General features: G+C 41.4%; 1 protein-coding gene across 3 annotated transcripts in view; it reads left to right on the forward strand.

The window, feature by feature from the left end:
* Nucleotides 1-21,194, forward strand: part of PHF20 (PHD finger protein 20) — a 61,857-nt gene that overhangs the window by 32,610 nt on the left and 8,053 nt on the right. For 2 of the 3 annotated variants that reach the window (XM_066625325.1, XM_066625323.1), the window contains 10 exons: nucleotides 6,056-6,135; nucleotides 6,981-7,365; nucleotides 7,801-7,908; nucleotides 8,814-8,987; nucleotides 9,745-9,915; nucleotides 10,661-10,933; nucleotides 12,968-13,063; nucleotides 13,380-13,544; nucleotides 15,989-16,164; nucleotides 20,508-20,643. In XM_066625325.1, the coding sequence (XP_066481422.1) occupies nucleotides 6,056-6,135; nucleotides 6,981-7,365; nucleotides 7,801-7,908; nucleotides 8,814-8,987; nucleotides 9,745-9,915; nucleotides 10,661-10,933; nucleotides 12,968-13,063; nucleotides 13,380-13,544; nucleotides 15,989-16,164; nucleotides 20,508-20,643 (1,764 nt within the window). The remainder of the gene's footprint in view (nucleotides 1-6,055; nucleotides 6,136-6,980; nucleotides 7,366-7,800; nucleotides 7,909-8,813; nucleotides 8,988-9,744; nucleotides 9,916-10,660; nucleotides 10,934-12,967; nucleotides 13,064-13,379; nucleotides 13,545-15,988; nucleotides 16,165-20,507; nucleotides 20,644-21,194) is intronic. The other variant, XM_066625324.1, reaches the window with a different exon arrangement.

Below are 21,194 nucleotides of genomic sequence, written 5' to 3' on the forward strand. Positions count from 1 at the left end.
TCACTTAAGTGTTTGCTGAAGATTTGAATTGATTTGAATAACAAATATGTGAAAGGAGATCAGAAAAATTTTTGTGAATTAATTTCTGTTCTTATGACCATGTACTTCTGTTAAAGTTTTATTGGGTTCTTCAGAAACCTATATGTAGGGTGACACCATGGCTATATGGTACCTGTTGTTTTTCTGGGTTTGACATTGTTTCAACTACATAAACAAATAGGCTTCTTATATAGGTTGAGACTCATTATTCACAAGGGTTCCATTCCCAGAACTCGCACGGATGGCAAAAATCACACTAAAGCAAATCCATTTAATAAATATGTTCTTTTACTCGGCGATTTAAAAACAACCTTCCTGACCTTTGTGATATAAGACAGAATCATTAGGCAGACAATCCATCAAATGGTCTCTATCCAAGTGCTTAGAAAGGCTTCACTCTGAGCTAGCGACCCCTCCCTTCACCCAGAGCAAAATGATTTCATGTGCTCAGGGGGAACGGAGGGATCGCTTACCTTGGAGTGAAGCTGTTCTAAGTACCTGGAGAGAGAACGATTAGAACATAAGAACAGCCCTGCTGGATCAGCCCATAGACCCATCTAGTCATAAGAACATAAGAACAGCCCCACTGGATCAGGCCATAGGCCCATCTAGTCCAGCTTCCTGTATCTCACAGCGGCCCACCAAATGCCCCGGGGAGCACACCAGATAACAAGAGACCTGCATACTGGTGCCCTCCCTTGCACTGGCTTTCTGACATAGCCCATTTCTAAAATCAGGAGGTTGCACATACACATCATGGCTTGTAACCCATAATGGATTTTTCCTCCAGAAACTTGTTCAATCACCTTTTAAAGGCATCTAGGCCAGATGCCGTCACCACATCCTGCGGCAAGGAGTTCCACAGACCAAGCACACACTGAGTAAAGAAATATTTTCTTTTGTCTGTCCTAACCCTCCCAACACTCAATTTTAGTGGATGTCCCCTGGTTCTGGTGTTATGTGAGAGTGTAAAGAGCATCTCTCTATCCACTTTATCCTTCCCATGCATAATTTTGTATGTTTCAATCATGTCCCCCCTCAGGCATCTCTTTTCTAGGCTGAAGAGGCCCAAATGCCGTAGCCTTTCCTCATAAGGAAGGTGCCACAGCCCAGTAATCATCTTAGTTGCTCTCTTTTGCACCTTTTCCATTTCCACTATGTCCTTTTTGAGATGCGGCGACCAGAACTGAACACAATACTCCAGGTGTGGCCTTACCATCGATTTGTACAATGGTATTATAAAATTAGCCGTTTTGTTCTCAAAACCTTTTCTAATGATCCCAAGCATAGAATTGGCCTTCTTTACTGCTGCCACACATTGGGTCAACACTTTCATCGACCTGTTCACCACCACCCCAAGATCTCTCTCCTGATCTGTCACAGACAGCTCGGAACCCATTAGCCGATATGTGAAGTTTTGATTTTTTGCTCCAATGTGCATGACTTTACACTTACTTACATTGAAACGCATCTTTGCTGCCCATTCTGCCAGTTTGGACAGATCCTTCTGGAGCTCCTCACAATCACTTCTGGTCTTCACCATTCAGAAAAGTTTGGTGTCATCTGCAAACTTTGCCACCTCACTGCTCTCCCCTGTCTCCAGGTCATTTATGAAGAGGTTGAAAATCACCGGTCCCAGGACAGATCCTTGGGGCACACCACTTTTCACCTCTCCATTGTGAAAATTGCCCATTGACACCCACTCTCTGTTTCCTGGTCTTCAACCAGTTCTCAATCCAGGAGAGGACCTGCCCTCTAATTCCCTGACTGTGGAGTTTTTTCAGTAGCCTTTGGTGAGGAACCATGTCGAACCCCTTCTGGAAGTCCAGATATAACCCGTTCACGGGTTCTCCCGCATCCACATGCCTGTTGACCTTTTCAAAGAATTCTAAAAGGTTTGTGAGGCAAGACTTACCCTTACAGAAGCCATGCTGATTTTCCCTCAGCAAGGCCTGTTCGTCTATGTGTTTTGAGATTCTAGCTTTGATGAGGCATTCCACCATCTTACCCGGTATAGATGTTAGGCTGACCAGCCTATAGTTTCCTGGGTCCCCCCCTTTCCCTTTTTAAAGATTGGTATGACTTTTGCTATCCTCCAATCTTCTGGCACCGTGACCTTTTTGAGGGACAAGTTGCATGTCTTAGTCAAGAGATCAGCAAATTCATTCTTTAATTCCTTAATAACTCTTGGGTGGATGCCATCCGAGCCCGGTGACTTATTGATCTTTGATTTATCAGTGAGGTCTGAAACATCTCTTTCATCCTCTATCTGACTTAATTCCTTGGTCAGGAGGGGCCGTTCGGGCAACGGTATCTGCCTGAGGTCTTCTGCCGTGAAGACAGATGCAAAGAACTCATTTAATTTCTCCGCCATCTCTAAGTCTCCTTTTATCTCCCCTTTTCCTCCCTCACCATCCAGAGGGCCAACCGCTTCTCTGGCGGGTTTCCTGCTTCTAACGTATTTGAAGAAGCTTTTATTATTCCCCTTAATATTGCTGGCTTAATGTTGCTGCGTTCCTCATAGTCTCGCTTGGCCTCCCATATCACCCTCTTACATTTCTTTTGCTACGGTTTATGTTCCTTTTTATTCTCCTTATTAGGGCAAGACTTCCATTTACACAAGGAAGCTTCCTTGCCCTTCATAGCCTCTCTAACTTGGCTTGTTAGCCGTGCGGGCATCCTCCTGGACTTAGTGGAGCCCTTCTTCCTTTGTGTATACACTTCCGCTGGGCCTCAAAGTCTGCTCATCGGAAGTCAAGGGTTTTTGTGAGAGATTTGCCCGGTATTCTTCCCCCGACATGCGTGTCGAAACGGATCGCAGAATGATCACTGTTCCCCAACGGCTCAGTAACATTTACATCTCTAACCGGGTCCTGAGTACTGCATAATGTTAAATCCAGAGTCACCTGTGCTCTGGTGGGTTCCATGACTAGCTGCTCTAAGGCACAGTCATTTAGCATGTCAAGGAATCCGGTCTCCTTTTCGTGACCAGAACACAAATTGACCCAGTCTATATGAGGATAATTCAAGTCCCCCTTGATTACAACCCTGTCCCTCCTTGTCACCTCCCTGTTCTGTATCTTCATTTTAAGGTCCCCTTCCGGTTTCTGGTCTGGAGGACGATAGTACGCCCCCAGTATTACATCGCTCCTCAGGCCTGGTAATTTAACCCTCAGAGATTCTATGGTGGAGTCGGACCCGCCTTCAATCTCTACTTTGCTGGATTCTATCCCTTCCTTAACGTAAATGGCCACCCCACCTTCAACACACCCCTCCTATAGAGTTTATAGCCCGGGATTGCGATGTCCTACTGATTTTCCGCATTCCACCAGGTTTCTGTTATGCCCACTATGTCAATGTTTTCCCTAGTCACCAGACATTCCAGTTCTCCCATCTTTGCTCGGAGACTTCGGGCATTTGCATAAAAGCATTTGTACATGGAATGCCCCAGGATGGGCTGCTTATTAGCTCCTTTGTCCCCGCATCCTCTCACTGTGCCAAACTGTATCACATCCCATCATGCTACCATTCCCAATTTCTTCTCCTACTTGCCTTTACCTTGTTGTTCTCTAACCTCCCCGTCCTCGTCCCATAGGGATGAGGAGTCCTGAACCGGATGCCCCTCAGCTCCTGTTGGCTTTCCCCCAGGGATTAGTTTAAAAGCTGCTCTGCCACCTTTTTAATGTCATGTGCCAGCAGTCTGGTTCCATTCTGGTTCAAGTTAAGCCCGTCCCTCTTGTCCCAAAACGTGCCCCAGTACCTAACAAATCTAAACCCCTCCTCCCTACACCACTGTCTCATCCACACATTGAGACCCCTGATCTCCACCTGCCTAGCTGGCCCTGCGCTTAGAACAGGTAGCACTTCCGAGAACACTACCTTTAAGGTAACGATTGATGGATTGTCAGCCAGCTGACCTCTCTCGCATTAACAAGGCTATTGTTAAATGACTATTTTCCTTTAATTTACCCTTCTCATTGTGTTGAAATAAAAACCTCAGGTAAAAGAACCCGTGGATAATTAGGTTATACCTATATTGTGACATTTTAGTTGTCCTTTGTTATTGCCTCTTCGAATGAACTAATATGTCCATGTGTAATTTTTGAATAATCCTATGTGAAGTGATGGGCAGCCCAATCCTGAGCTGCCTGGAGTGCCTGGCCCGGCGGCACCAAGAAGGGCTGTGGCTGGATCCTGCGCCTCCCGAGCAGGGAACTTTCATCCCCTTCCCCTGAGTAAGGTAAGCAGCCCCACAGTGGGGCTACTCACTTTACCGCCGAAAAGGCGCTCGTGTCGGGTGCGCAGTCCTACACGAGCGCCTTGGATCCTGCGGAGCAGAGCTCTGCGGATCCACCTCCCATCCCTCCCCCAGGCACGTCTCCAGTCCGCCCCCCCCTGCGTCACACCTCCCTGTCACGCCTCCTCCCTGCCCTCTCTCCCCCTCCCCGGAACGTCTCCTCCTCGCCCCACCTACCATTCCGCAGCTCAGTGGTCCGGGAGACCACTGAGCCGCAGAAGCTGGCCAATCGCCCCGCGCTAGCCCAGCGCTAGCTGGCACTGGTGGGAGCCTAGTGGTGAGGCTGGCAAATGTGCCTTGTGGCACGTTTGTGACAGTGCTGCTGCCGAGTATAGGATTGGACCCTGAATTTACAAAGTTTATGAATTTATAAAGATTTTTCTTGCAGAATGTGAATTGTTTTCTTTTTTGGTAAAGAGTTACCTAGTGAGAAAGGCCTGCCTCTTTCCCTTTATTCTTCCCTGTTTCTCCTCCTACAATGTTCTGGAATAGAGGTTTTTAAATCTTTGATATACTGTATTTGTTCATTGAACAGTCTGAATCTAATCCTTGTTATTGAGAACTTGTATGAGTGTTTGTTTTGAGCTTCATTGAAGTGAATATTTTAAGTTCACTAATCATCTTTAATGATGACTGGAAATAAAGTGACTTGCTATATAAATTCCCATGCAGAGGTTCCAGAGCCGACCTCACTGCATCCTGTGATGCAGTGACCCCTTGCCCAAGAGTAAGCCACAGTGCGTCAACTTCATCCTGCTCCAGTGACACCACTGGTGCAACTCTGAGTTGATCTGTGCAGGTGAAGCAGGCCTAGGAAGGGGATGAGGATACTGCATGTGTCAGCACCACAGATCCTGAGTGCTTCCTGGGCTTAATATCTCCTTTATTATCTTAGTTATTCACAGATATGTTGTGTGACTTACAGAGCAATCCTATCTTGCCCTGGAACAGGAAGGCTAGGAGGTCTGCACTGTGTCCAGAGCACAGTAAGGTGCCAAAGTGGCTAAGCCGGAGGTAAGGGGAAACTCTTCCCCTTACTGCCTCCTCCCTGCCCTTCTGCCTTCTGCCTCCTCCCTGCCCTTCCCATACCCCTGTGTTGGCCAAGCTCGGCCAATGCACCTTACCAGGGGGAAGCTGCCACAGAGGCTGGACGTAGCCTCCGTGCTCCAGCGCACCTCTGGGTGCTGGCATGGCTTCCTCCTGAGGAAGTGCAAACATGCTTTACGGCACATTTACAACCCTCCTGGGCCGGCACAAGAAACTTGTGCTAATCCAGGGGCGACCCAGGATGGCACCCTTACAGAGTTAAATGTGCTTGAACTTTTTTGAAATATACGAGCTTATGCACTCCTAAATCTGTGTGGAACTAGGTTATAGAAAATCTGAATAACTTCTGAAGTCTGCAAATGAGAAGATATAGGAACTTGTAAAGGATGAGTGATGAAAAGAGAGTGTTTTTATTGCAGATCTTTCAAGATGTAGTGAAATATACGACCAAGGATAATAACACCATTTCCATATGTAAAGGAGTTGGAAAAATGCTGGTGGTGTTTTTGAGTCAGCTTATAATGATGATTTGTTTTGTAGTATCAGCAACTTGATTGTTAATTGGCTTTTATCCTCACCATATGAGGTTTTTCTCGTTCTTACTGTGAGTAATTTTCTCTTCCTATAATTTCTTTTGTCATTCTTGGTGACTTTTTTCCTTTTGCAATTTAGGCACTTACACTGTGAAATTCTATGATGGTGTAGTTCAGACCGTCAAGAATATACATGTCAAAGCATTTTCCAAAGATCAGGTAGGAATCTTTAGTTGAAAACTAATTTGTTGTACTGAGCATGGTGGCAGAATATAAATTACAGATTACTTCTGCTTGTATTTTATTGGAAGACACAGAATGTAAGATGGTGTATTTTTATCTGATCTCAGCTCAGACTTTGTATGAGCATTGCTTGTAATAAACTTTTTTCTGTCAACTACAAATTTAATGTGCAGAATGGGAATATCAGTATTTTCAGATGGTGTATGACATCTGTCTCACTTTTTCTCTTCATAGTATTGTAATTAAAAATGCATAGTGATTAAAAAAGATATTTTAATCAGTGATCCCTTAAATAGACTTCTGTGAGTATTGGATGTTGATGTATTGTACCTGTGATCACTGGCATACCTGGGGGGAAGTCAGGTGCAAATGCCTGCAACCCTTCCCCGTTGCTATTTTGTTTGCTTGTTTTTGGGCCTGTTTTTGGGCCCATTTTCAAGGCCTTAGGATGCCTTTTAGGGGCCAGAGAGGCTACCCACATCCTTCTAAGGCCATCAGAATGCTGAAAAACTGCACTTCTAGTTTTCCACAAATACCAGAAGTGATGTTTTTGGGCTGGGGGGGCGCAACCTAGCAAGCCCTGTGGACCCGATCCATGGTTAACTGTAGATACGGGGTCCCCCTGTATATGCAATTATGTGAGTACAGAAACAAAGCAAACAATAGTATCTAATGCTACAGAGTCATAGGTTTCTGGATATTGAATCGTGTGTTTCCTGTTTTGCTTTTAGGTTTGGATTTATTTTTTTTTTTCAAGTTTTGTAGCTAGGTTAACTTGCAGTGAAAAATAAAAGACACATTTTTTTTCACTTTGTTCTTAGGCTGCTGTGGGTAGTCCAAGACCTAAGGAGAGAGGTAATGAAATCCCTTCATCCCCTGAAAGATGGGAAAAATTTAAAGAACAGAGAAAAGCACCTGAGAATAATAAGAAAGACAAGGATGAAAAGGCATTGAAGATTGAACGGAGGTCTAAACCTGATAAAGAAGGAAAGCTAATTGTCACTTCAGAAAAGGGCAAAGTATCCGAAAAGACTCTACCCAAGGATGGGAAAGAAGACAAAGAAAATATATCTGAGAATGATCGAGAATTCTCAATAGATACCCAAATTGAAAAGAAACCTGAAAATGACAATGTGAAGACACCACCAGAAAACCTCAAAGAAACAAAAAGACGCCGTGGTAGACCACCTGTGGTACCACCAGTAGGTCAGTGCTTCTCTTCCAGTGTTAGAGAAAGACTGTACTCTCTGCATCTCCTATGATTCTTAACACAGATATTTATTACTATTATGCTAACTTTCTTCAAGTGAGCAATTAACTTGTTCTGATTTATGTTTGTTAGAACCACAAATACCAGAAATGAACTTGTGTTAATAAGGATATAAGACTCCTTGTAAAGCTTTTAAGGAACTTACGTTAGTAATGATAATAGAATATTATCACAATTCTTTGTAATATATACACATATAGCAGCATGATATACTTTGTTGCCAAAAAGAAATTTTGAAAACTTGAGTTCTGTTCCCAATCTCCATGAACGTTTTATAAAACAGTACAAAATTGAGGTTGTTGAAAAGTGTGTGTGGCCCTTTCTCTTGGTATATTTAAAAAATTTTCTCCTTGCTCTGTTTATATATCTAGAGCAAGGCTCTCAAACTCTGCAACCAATAACTTTAGAATTAAGAAGGCGGAAAATACCCAAAGGAGGAGAGATTCCTTCAAAGCGCCCCCGGCTCCAGAAAAACATGTGTGAGTATTTTTTCCCTGCTGAAATATGTAAAATTATTTAAGTAAGTGGAATCGAAAATTTTCTAGTGGTATGTACAGTATCTTTGGATTTTAGTTGTAGATATGCCTTGCATGGCCAGGAAGGAGTCGGATTGAATTCTGGATTTCTCCCCCTGGTAGGAGAGAGGTCAAGAAGGGTCCCCTTTCTCAGGTGTGCTCCTGCGGGCTTCAGGGGAAGTGCTCTTCAGGACCCTTGGTGGATAGACTGCGACTCAGAAAGAGGTTTCCCCATGCTTTCCACCAACATGCATTATACACTCCTTCCTACAGTGTATGTTTTTGCTCTTTTTCTACAAATTACCCTGACATCTAAGAGCAGAAGATGAAAAGGCTCATGGGAAAAGTTGAAAAACAGGTGGAAGTAAGAGTTAGAGCCTCATAGTTTACAACTAAAGCTTGCGGTGCGAAACCTCACTATGTGATACTAGAACATCTGAAACATTTTCATCATCAACTTTAACACTACTGATGCTGTATAATGTTTTATTAATTGTTTATTCTATTTCATCATGCTATACAACTTTTTTTTTCTGGTATTAGGCGTTTAAGGTGATTATGGGGTGAACTTGGAATGATTTTGCAACAACATAGAACATTGTCCTGTTGAAATTAATGTGATAATTGTACTCATCGGGTTTTTCGACTTACTTTCAGTGTGCCCTAAAGACCATTGTTTTCTCAGGACTTTCCTGGTTATGTTTAAATTTTAATTGATTTCTGTTTTGAAGCTTATTGTATCTCATGCTGATTTATTGTATATTTTATGGTAATTGTAGTTTGAATCGTTAGCTGCTTTGAGTATCTTTGAATGAGGCAGGGCACTGTTTTTTCCATAAATACTTAAATATGCATTTAATTATTTTTAGCACAAGAGAAGCTTAAAAATTCCCCAGACAATGAAAAAGATTCCATAAAGAGACGATCAAGACATTCTACCAGTAATAGTCATGAGACTTTAGATACTGACATTGCCACGCCACTACTAGATGAAATTGAACCTTTAAAAGAGCCTGAATCCAACCCAAAAGAAGTCAGTGAAGGTAAATGGTTTATATTATAAGTGGTTCCTATGATTGCACTTTCATTATCTAATTCGGTCGCTAAAGGAGAATGATATATAATCAGAGAATGACAATACTTTTTAAAAAGGATTTAAATAGATTTGACAGGGCAACTGTATGGACTGTTTATAGCAGGGGTGTCCAAAGTTTTTGGCAGGAGGGCCCCATCATCTCTCTGGCACTGTGTTCGGGGGCCAGGGGAAAAAAGAATTAATATACATTTAAAATTTGAATAAATTTACATATGTTTACATAAATGAATATATTAAAGATGAATTTATATGAATGAATGAAGGTCTTGTAATAGCTCAAGGTCTATAAAAGGCCTTGCACAAAGCAAGGCTGGCCTTTCCTTTGCTGCCACTACTGCATCACAGATGTGAAACAGCAAGCAGTGGAGGGAGCCCTCGTTCCACAGCTCATGCAAGAGGTCAGACAGTCGCCCTCACGCTAAGAGCAGTTGCGTCAGGCCAGTGTGGGCTCCAGCAAATCTCTGGAGGGCCAGAGGCTCATTGGAGACTGGGGGTTCCCTGAGGGCCGCATTGGGAGTCCTCAAGGGCCACAAGTGGCCCCAGGGCCGGGGTTTGGGCACCCCTGGTTTATAGGAACCCTGGTGTCTAGTAGATCTTTTTCTTTCTTTCAAGATTAGGTGAGCAGAATAGTTTATTGTCTATTTCAGCCTTTTTGTGACCTGAAGATTGTTATTACCTTCCACATACAACCCTTTGTTTTTTAGGTCTTTTAGAAGCATGTGTTGAGTCTGACCAAAATATTACTGAAGAGTTGCCTCCATCTTCAGAAGAAGTATCTCAGACTTCAGTAGATGACAGCAGATTAAAGGAAGAAAACCTAATTGAAACTTCCTCTGCAACAGAAGTGCAAGAAACATCAGAGGCAGCTGTTACAGGTTTCCAGAATATTTTTCATGGGGCCCCTTTTTGTTTTAATTTCATAAAAATTGCCACATTATTCACATTCTCTGTGGTTCACAAAAAAGAGTTGTGTTTTTATTCAGGTTTGCTTTGACAATCTAACTAAATGGAATGTTCATATTGCCTCTGATTACCTGATGTTAGAGACTAACAAGGGATGGCAGTCACCTGTGTTCTCTCTTGAGAGATACCTAGAGTAGGTAATTCCAACCCAACAAAGCAAGTTTTAGCAGTTAGGATTAAGCTCCATTAATCTCAGTGGGTATTGCTTCTGAGTAAATAGAAATTGGGGTTTAAAAAAAACTGGTTTTAAAAAACTAAATTTTAGTGTTCCGTAAGTCTAAAACTTTACGTGCATATTCAAAATGTATATATGGTGGAGGACTGGGATAATGCCTGCACACCTGCCCCTCCCTATCATCCAGACATTGAAACGTACTGGCATTGAGTATTACCTTCCCACAAGGGAAGGCTGAGCCACCCTGGAAACATTGGGAAGGGGAATTCACAGATAAGATCAAATTTCTCATTTTATGAGGTACATTTCACCTGAATAGGGTCTAAATTTGTAAATGCTTAGGCAGGGTGGTCCAATGCATGAATGTCAAACAGGTCAAGGGCAACACAACCACTGTCCATTAACCATAGAATTTAAGTGTTTGAACGAGGCCATACCTGTTTTGTTTTAAAACCACCATAAATTCTGTTTTGTTTTTAAAGTACCCAATGCTTCTAAGAAAACTGATGATACTGCTTCAAAAGCTGCAATTGACCATGAACCCAAGTTTAGATGCAAGTTCTTAGACTGTTCAAAATCTTTTCGGAAAGCCAAACTTCTGCATTATCATATGAAGTATTTTCATGGGATTGAGAAGTCATCAGAACCACAGCAAAGTCCAGCAACAAGAAATATTCAAACAAGAGGTTCCTTAGCTTCTGAGAAGGCTAATCAAGAAAATTCTAGTAGAAGACGGATCACATCAGGTTGCTTATGTAAGTATTTTGCTAGTAAGGTTTTTTCCTAATAACTGTATTAAATCATCATCATCACAATAAATAATCATCCCCATAGTTATTTCTGGTACACAGTACAATGCATTTATTAAAATTTAAATAGATGCATTTGTACAACCTAGCTTAATTTTAAGGAGAGAAAAACAGACTTTAGGGAGGAGTATCGGAAATGGACAAAAATTGGTAAACATTGGCATAAGTCATCTGAAATGCAAGCACCAGGTATTATGGTGGAATGCCTCATCAAAGATAAAATCTTAACATATGGAAGAGCAAGCTTTTCTGCGGGAGAATCAGCATCACTTCTGTAAAGTCTTTCCTCATGATTCTTTCAGAATTATTTGAAAAGGTCAATAGGCATGTGGATGTGGGTGAACGCATGATATTATATATCTGCATTTTCAGAAGGTGTTTAACACTGTCCCTCAACAAAGGCTCTTGAGAAAGCTCCACAGTCAGGGAATAAGAGGGCAGGTCCTCTTATGGATTAGGAACTGGTTTGAAGACCAAAAAATAGAGAGTGGGTGTCAGTGGGCCATTTTCATGATGTGAGGTGAAAAGTGGGGTACCCCAAGGATTGGTCTTGAGACTGGTGCTTTTCAACTTGTTCATAGCTGACATGGAGTTGGGGATAAGCTAAGTTCGTGACTAAGTCTGTGGATTACACTAAACGTTTCTGGGTGGTGAAATCTAGAAGAGATTGTGAAGAGCTCCAGAAGGATCACTCTAAACTGGGGGAATGAGCAGCCGAATAGCAGATGCTCTTCAATGCAAGTATAGAGTGATGCACATTGGGGCAAGAAATCAAAACTTGATATGGGTTCTAAGTTGTAACTGATCAGGAGAGAGATCTTGGGGTGGTGGTGGATAGCTCAATGAAAGTGTCGACCCAGTGTGTAACTGTGAAGGACAGTTCTATGCGTGGGATAATTAAAAAAGGTTTGAGAATATGAATATGCATAAATATGTTATTATGCAATTTGAATAGAATATCTCTGTATAAACTTTTATATAAGAATTATATGATTATTAAAGCTGCTTACTCTTCTCACTGTGAAAAAGTGATTTTCAAGTGACTTTCTACGTTCTAGCACGTTGCCAGAAGAGAGAAGGGAGCACCAGCTGTTCTAGCTAACCCTGTTCCTCTACTCATTCATATTCCCAGAACACTCATAGTATTGACCCCAAGCAGTCTTTCAGAATGTGGAGGCAATTAGCTCTTGTCTTTAACCAGGCAGAGTTCTTTTCAAAACTAGAGTTTTATTAAAATGAAAAGCCAACAAACTACGATATAGAGTAAAAATAAGTTATTTGTAGTTGGGGCAGTGCAAGAGAAATCATTCTGTCCTGTGCACTTGTGCTGACTGAAGACGTTTTTTCTTCTCCATCCTGAATGAAGGGGCTTTGGGTATGATCACAGCTTTGGAAAGGGTATGTCTTTAAAGAAGGGGCAAGTCAGCTTAAGCAGTTGACCCTGCTTTTTCAGATGAGACCACCTTTTCCCAGCCAGCCTTCTAGATTTATGGGATGTTGAGAAATTGTGTTTCACGCTTCTCATTTTCTTGCTCTCTCCTTCCGAGGCAGGAAATTCTAATACAACTCCTGGAACTTTTCCAAAGCTGTGATCAGATGTGTGAACTTAGCCAGCTTATAAGCTTATAGTGACCTGTGGGGGCTGTGGTGACAGGCGTCCCCTATGTCTGTAGTTTCTGATACTGACTGGTGGGGGGAGAGGTACCTATCCCCCATGGCTACCAGGGCACATCTGTACAACTTGGAAAATCAAATTGGTCCTTGAAGTTCATAGCGCTATTTGTGGCGGTGGTTTTTTGTTTTTGTTTTTTTAAATTAGAATTTATATACTGCTGTGTTATACTGAAAGAATTCCCTGGGTATGGTACAAAGCTGATACTTTTGGTTTTTTGGTAGCCCCATTGCACTTCCAAATTGTTAAGCACACAGCCATATGAATTCGCTAGTAGTATGCTTGATATCTAGATTATTTATTTTTAGCTACTAAAGAAAAGGAGAAAAGCAAAGAGAAGAAACCCAGAGATGTTGTAAGATCAAAGTCAAAGAAAAAGAAGAAGAAAAAGAAATCAAAATCAGGTAATATTTTAATATGGGAAATAGCTTATTGTATTGCTTTTCTTTTTTCCTTCCCTCACCACTTCCTATTTCTGAGGAGAAAATGCAGGTAATGCATAATATTATGCTGGAGACGACAACCTAGGCAGGAATATATATAATTTTCTTTCTAGCTCTGGAGTCAGTATTACTGAAATGGCGTACTGTGTTTGGTGGAGGCATAGCTATGAAAGAATAGTGTAGACTTATTCTTGTTCACTTAATTGTGGGGGTCTTGTGTATATCTATTTTATGTTGCTTTTATTTCCTAGTATTAACACAGCCCTAATGCTTACAGAACATTCAGGGAGTGAAGAAAACGTTGAATTTTCCCAAGATCTTTCTCCTTCAATATCTGTCATCTCAACGAGACACAGTTCAGCAAACCGATCTTGTGCACATTTGAGGACACAACAGCATGGCTCTGATTCTGGGCACCGTAAATACAAATCAAAAATCAATGGTGAGATTGATTTAGTGTCTACTTTATGTTTAGTATTAGTGTTTTTAGTGTTTTAATTTAAGAAATTAGAAATGCTAAAAAAGGAATTGTAGATTATTGCAAGGGCTTGCTACCTAAGATTGGGTGTACAGTGGGCCCTCCTTATCCATGGGATTGGCATCTAGCTCTGAATATGCACGGGTGCTGAGTCTGCAGCTGGAGGGCCTCGGAGATCTCCCAAATGTGACCAGAAGTGGCTTCTAGTCGTGTCTGGGAGCTGTTCTGAGACGTGGGGAGGCAACATGTGACTCCAGAGGGCCAGGTGCAGCTCCCAGGTAAGGAATTCTAGAGCCACGTGCCCACACACCTACTCCTGCAGGTTTCATTATGTGTGGAATTCAGTATCCATTGGGGATCCTGGAATGGATCCCTCACTGATACTGAGGGCCCATTGTAGTAGTAGTAGTAATAATAACTAGTATTTATATACCACTTTTCTGGTCATTGGATTACTCCTTTGACTTTATTCAAGGTGGTTCACATAGGCAGGCTTTCTCTAAACCTTCAAAGGGGTTTTACAATGACAGAGAGATTCTATCTTCTTCACTCACACCGAACAGCAGGTGGAAAAACTCAGCTCATCTTGTCAGTCACTTTTAAATTCTCACAGAGCTTCCGGTGGCCTCAAACTGGTGACCTTCAGATGTTATCTTTGGGCTAACAGCGTCTGTACCCTCTAGACCAGACTTGCCCATTTGTCATTGTATTGTTAAGTGTATCAGTTTAGTGGTATAAAATATGATATGTTTGCACTGCAGGCACTGAAATGCGCATTCAGACCTTCCATTCTATTGTAGTAGGTTTGCTTAAACCTGATTCATTTTTTTAACCTTTCCTGTCTTCCAGTTCTTTTTTCTCTGAAAGTGTTAAAATGTATTGGTTGTTAAAGTAAGTTTTAACTTGTCCATTCTAAGTTTCTGTGACAGTTTAGAATAATCAAAAACATGTAATAATTTGTCCATTTAAAAACCATTTTTAAAGGGGGGGAGAAACAGGATGGGGAAAGGGGGGCATGAATTAACAAGAACAAAATTTAATATTTTACAACCACATGGGAGAATAAAGGTGTGTTCCAGGTGTTCTTTAAGGGTAAGAGGAGAGGTAGCCAGTTGAATATCTGGAGGCAACCAACTTTACTCCAAGAACTTCATTGCATAGCAAAAGACTTATCACTGTCCAGCTTATGATACACTGGCACAATCAGCAAACTTATAGTCTCTGGAATGAATTTCCAGGAGCCAGTTTTGAATATGGCACCCAAGCTAATACCAGTTAGATCTTTAAATATCTGTAGTGCTACCTTAATTTTAGTCTTTTACTCTGTAGTCAACATAAGGAATACAGGGTGGTTAGATATTTGCAACCTCTAGACTACTAAATCTAGACCAGTGGTTCTCACTCCTTTAGCACCAGGACCCACTTTTTAGAGTGAGAATCTGTCAGGACCCACCAGAAGTAATGTCATGACTGGAAGTGACATCATCAAGCAGGAAATTTTTTAACAATCAGAGACTGTAATTCTACCCACCCTGACCTAGGAGTAAGTCCCATTTACTGTAACTGTTAAAAGAATCTTCATAGTAGCTTGTTAAAAGTACAGATCTGTGACATTTCTCCTAATGCAATCATATATGTTGGTGGCATTAAGTCTAATATATTAAAATAGAATATTGAAATGAATGGTGACCCACCTGAAATTGGCTCATGACCCACCTAGTGGGTCCTGACCCACAGTTTGAGAAACACCGATCTAGACTATTAAGACTACTCAGTCTAATAGTCTAAGCTCCGCTCCCCTTGCCTCCGGAGGATCTTTGAGCCTGACAGAGGCCACGCACATCAGCCCATGAACTCTGCCAGTCTTGGAATGAAAATTACCCTGAAAAAAGCGATTTCCGTTTGTTTTTTTTTTACAAAAACTGGAAATGACTAATGCCTTATAAGGCATTAAAGGTGCTTCAGGCCTATATGAAGCTCAAGCTATATGAAGCTCAAGCCTATATGAAGCTCCTGTAAAGGGGGGGGAAACAAAGCTGAAGCCATCAGATCAGCTCAGAAAGTTCTGTGTAGTATACACTATATAGGCTTGAGGTTACTTTATTTTTATTCTCCTCCTTGGCTAAGAAAGTTGAACAAAGTGGCTATGACTGTTATGCCCAACTCCCTCACTAAGATCAGTCGAATTTATTTTTGGCTGCAGTGCACCTTATGTCTAATGCTTTGTTTGTAATACTTACAGAGCCTCTGAGCTTGGCAGAGAAATATTATTTTAAGCATAAATTGGAATATGTAAAAATATTGACTATGACTACTCAGCTGGCAATGATTTAGAATGGCCACATCCTTTGGCTACTTTATGTAATTACTCTGACAGATTTTATTCCAATTTCTCTTTTTACTCACAGAGGACGATTCCTTGAGTGAGTCATCTACAGATAGTTTGCTTTGGAGTGACGATGACTGTAGTCAGGACATTGATGTAACAACGAATCCCGATGAGGATCTTGAAGATGATGACAATGATTTTGAAATTGTTCGGTGCATTTGTGAAGTGGAGGAAGAAAATGATTTTATGATTCAGGTAGGTGGTGTTAGATTGTGGGTGTGCAATGAAATAAATGGAAACCCCAAAATTATTGTTTGAAATGCAAATAATAGGAGCTGATTACCCTGATTGCTTTGCAGTTTTCTTCAGGATATCCAAACTGTACTTAGTAGGAGGATGCAATTGATGAGTGCTTTGGTAATCATGTTATATCTTATAGGAGATAATACAGGTGTGACCCAGTATCTGCAGAGGTTCAGTTCTGGAACCCCTGCAATTAAGTGAAACCAGGGAACGCGCACAGCCTTCCGCCCGCCTGACCAATAGATGGTCTTTCAAGCCCAGCAGAGGCCGCACTTGTGCACCCATGGCCTCTTTTGGGCTTCGAATGTTGATTACACTGAAAAAAACGGAAGTAGTTTTTTTCCTGTGTAGTTGTCATTCTGAGTCCAGCAGAGGTCGCCGGCAGACACCTCTGGAGGGGGGAGCTCGGAGATGGGGCCATGGACCCAATCTGTGGATAACTGAACCACAGATACGGGGGTTCCCCTGTACACAGTACCGATCCCAGGGGTAGTACAAGGTGATCTACTGCCCAGCCCTTTAAATTCTGTTGTTTGTCTCCACTTGTGCCATTCCATATCGCATTCCTCGCTGTCTTCATCAGATTCCTCTTCCCAGTGAGCCTGTGGCTCCTCCATTGCTAATTGTGAAATGGTCAGCAGAGAGAATGTTAGGAGCAGAACCTCTCCAATGAAAGGGGCAGCTAGGCAGGCAGTGTGCTTTCTGTAGGAGGTGGTGGGGCACCCCTTCCAGATTGCTGCTTCCCCTAACCTTCTGATTGAAGCAGTAGGTTCTACTGGCTTCGTGGCTGAGCCACCCCTGACTTTATTTTATTTAGCGTATGGCATATAATACATGGACTTATATAACAATTAAACTAGATCAAATACCAATGTCCAGTTCGCCCAACCATTCAAGGACGGAGTTGCCTTCATTGAAAAAGTCAGACCATGGGCCAGTATACGCCCTCAGTTTGCAGCCAGACAAAATGTGGTATATGGTTTGGCAGGAAAACCCGCGATCACACTTTGGGGTAGATACTAGCCCCCATTTAAACATTGAGTCCTGGTAAACACCATGTAGGGTACAGATCCTGTTCAAAGTTTTCCAGTGCTGGCGAGGTAAGTCGAAACCTGGTACCTTAAGTGTAGGATTGTCTGTATATCTACCTGTTTCTGGACGTTCGACTCCCCATGTAACTTTCCATTAGGCATTGATGTTGAAATTATTGTGCAGATGTTGTGCAAGTGCCAGAGAAGGCTTCCTGGATTTAAGCCTATCAGTTGATAGGTGAGGAAGATCAGCATGCACTGGTAATAGTGGGTTGTTGGTGATTTTTCTATATTCTTTCAGTAAAGCCTCTTGTCTCTACAGGGCTGATGGTGCTATGTGAGTCAAAAAGGGGAACCAACAGATAGGAGTGGGTCTTATACAGCCACATGATCCTCATGGTTTCATTTAATCTGGCATCAGTCTTGCTAGTATGGCAGCTGTTAAGCCACACTGGAACGCAGTATTTTGCTATGGAGTAGATCAATCCTAATACTGATGTTCTGAGAGTAGTGGCTGTAGCTCCCTATCTTGTTCCTATTAATTTCTGGAGTATGTTGTTCATGGTATTGATTTTTGCGTCCGTATTCTTGAGGTGTGACTTATAAGAGAGTCTGGTCCAAAGTTACTTCAAGTTATTTAGGATGGGGATTGTAAGGGAGTAGGTTGTTGTTTAGGTAGACCTTTGGGGCTGCATTAGCTAATTTATTGTTAAGGTAGGAGCATGTTTTGCTAGTACTGGGTATTAACCTCTAGTCAGCAAAATATTTTCCCAGGATCTTAAGGTCTTCTGAGAGGAGGCCATCCAACACTTCAATATTTTTTTCCCTGCACTCCTAGAGCCAGGTCGTCGGCATACCCAAATTTACATCCTCTTGTTACTGGCAAATCTGAGATGTACAGGTTAAATAGTGTGGGTGCCATTACGGAGCCTTGTGGGAGCCTTCTTACCTTACTTGCATTGTCCCCCATTATGATCTGGCAAGATCTGTCACTTAGCATGTTGTTGATTAATGGATACAGTTTTTTACAGGGGATGATGTGACACAATTTAAATAGCAGTCCCTCCTTCCACACGGCATCATATGCCGCAATTAGGTCAATAAGTACAACTGCAGTTTTCAAACCTTGTTGAAAACCAGCCTCAATATAGCTTGTCAAGCTCAACACCTGGTCAACACAGCTACGATTTTGTCAAAAGTCCACTTGTTCTACAGGCAGGTGTTCATTTATTATAGGACCAATTCTGTTTATGATTAGTTTCTCCAAAGGTTTGTAACATGAACTCAGAAGAGCAATTAGGCGGTAACTGTCTACTCTGTCTTACCAGGCTTCAGAAGTGATATTTCTTTAGCTTTTTAAAAATCTGGTGGAAGCTGTCCACTAGAAAGTATGTCAGAGAAGAATTTGCCAAGCCACTTCCTTGGGTATCTCCCAGAATGTATTAAAAACTCAGGATGGATGCTGTCAAAGCTAGGGGCTTTGCCGCACTTCAGACTGCTGATAGCTGCGTTGATTTCGTCCATTGGAAATGGGTGGGAAAATTTGGGATGCGTTCGGGACAACCACTGAAAAGCTGTAAGAGCTTTCTTGATAGTAGAAGAGTGCTCTTTCCCCCTTAGGGCTTTGGAAAGGGATAGAACTCGAGAGACTCCTTGATCAGCCCTGACTAATCCTAAGTGATAGTGAAGCTATGAAGCTTAAATGTTACATAGCATTCTTTGCCAATGGGATATATGGTACAGGGTACTAATGACCTGTCTTCTTTGTATTTGTACCTTCTCTCTCTGTCACTGTGTTCTCGTTTCCTTTAAGATTGTTAGTTGAAAATGCATACTTTCCAAAAATAGATAATGATGCCATTGATGTGTGCTTTGGTAATCGTGTCATATAGTTTTATATAACATTGGATATAAACTAGTTTATATCCTTGTACAGTTCATTTTCAGGTGGCATTCCAGTGTAAAGTGAGCAGAACACAGTCAGAAGATTTAAATTATGTTTAAATTGTGTTTTTAACTTGTTTTAACCATGTTTTGTAAGCCACCTTGAGTCCCTTGGGGGAGAAAGGTGTGGTAAAAATAAAGTATAATAAGAATAAGAATAATTGATAGATTTCTTCTAATTTCTTTTACTTGTTCCTCAGTACCATAGTGTATAATGCCATGTTCTTCAACATCCTCACACTTACAAGTGGTGTTATATGTCTCTTGTACTGTCTGCCCATGACCCCAGGATCATTTTCCTGGTTCATCATGACAGCTCAGACCACCATTGGTGTGTCTGTGAAGTTGAGATATTTTGCCCCAGTATGCATCACTTTACGCATATTGACATTGAATCAGATTTGCCATTTGTTTGCCCCAGGTGAAGAGGTCTTTTGGAGTACTTCACAATATACTTTGATTTTTACCACCCTGAATAATTTGGTGTCATCTGCAAACTTAGGCATGTTGCTGTTTACCCAGTCTGAGATCATTTATGAACAAGTTAAAATTGTTCATTTATGCCTGGTTTCTGCTTCCTATTCTGCCTGTCCTCTTATTCTGAAGACTAAGTTCAAGAGACATTGGTGAAAGTCTTTGTCAAAAAGCTTTTTTGAAAGTTCAGGTATACAGTGTCAACTAGATTGCTGCTATTTACATGCCTGTTGACACTTTGAAAGAACTCTAGGTTAGTAAGGCAGGGCTTACATTTGCAGGAACCATTCTAATTCTTCAACAAGGCTTATTAGAATTAGAAACAAGAATTAGAATGGTTTCTGCAAATATATGCTTAATGATTTTATCTATAGAATTTTTTATCTATAGATTTACATAGATAAATCTATCTATGTATATTTATAGACCTCTAAAATACATGTGTGCGCCGCTTAACAACCATTCTCTTAACGACAGACCACATATATGTCAGTGGTCAAAGCACAATAAAGATGCTCTTAATGAGGCAATTGCGTCTCCCAAAGCCTGCAGCAGAGTGTCTGTTTACACAACAGAGAGGCTCTTAATGCAAAGAAGAGGCAATCGATCTCCAGTAGCCTGTGCAGCCAGCGAGTGTCTGGCAGGGAGTGTCTGTTTATACAACAAAGGCACTAGATTGGACTGGATGTTCACTTAATGACCTAATTGCATAACAACATGGATAAGGGAACATATTCCTGTCCTTAAGTGGCACACACCTGTATTCTGAAAGCTATTCTCTGTGATATGTGCCTCTGCTGAACTTGTTGATTTTAATTCTGGATTCATTTGTTTGACTTACAACAGTGTGAAGAATGTCTCTGCTGGCAGCATGGAGTCTGTATGGGTTTATTAGAAGATAATGTACCTGAGAAATATACCTGCTATATCTGTCAAGATCCTCCAGGTACAAAGATTAATAAGGTTGCAGAGTCTTCTAATAGTATGTAGTAATTTTATTATTTTTATATTTCTTTTTAAAGAGCCTATTGAACTTTTTAATATTTTATAACCATTTTAAATGAATGTGCACCTGAAATGATGTATTAAAATGAGTCTCTTTAAACCATTTAATCCATAGTGTTTGCACAATTAAACATCATTGAATTTCTAAAACTAATATAGGAATTACTGGTAATAGTTAATTCAGCAGATGCCCAAGTGCTAATAAAATGCGAAATTGACCAAATTTCAGTCTTTTTTTTCTTGTTTCCTTTCTCAGCTTCTGAAATAACTTCTCAACTCTCCCTACCTCACTAGCATAAGAGATTGGAGGATCATTTGCATGTTACCTTTCTAATGAGGGAGTGTGTGTAATGAACCATTCTTATGCCTGTAGCAATCTACAATTCCTACTGCCAGTAATGGTACCTGGAGTTTCTACTCTAGCTTTTGTCTCAGTAAGGAAGAAGCTGCTGCAACTGTTGTAAACCATCACAAAAACACTATGCTGGAGAGGACAAGGAAATTACTATGCCCTTTTGCTTTTTCCAG

This window comes from Tiliqua scincoides, chromosome 4, assembly GCF_035046505.1.
Source record: "Tiliqua scincoides isolate rTilSci1 chromosome 4, rTilSci1.hap2, whole genome shotgun sequence".
NCBI classification, from domain to species: Eukaryota; Metazoa; Chordata; class Lepidosauria; order Squamata; family Scincidae; genus Tiliqua; species Tiliqua scincoides.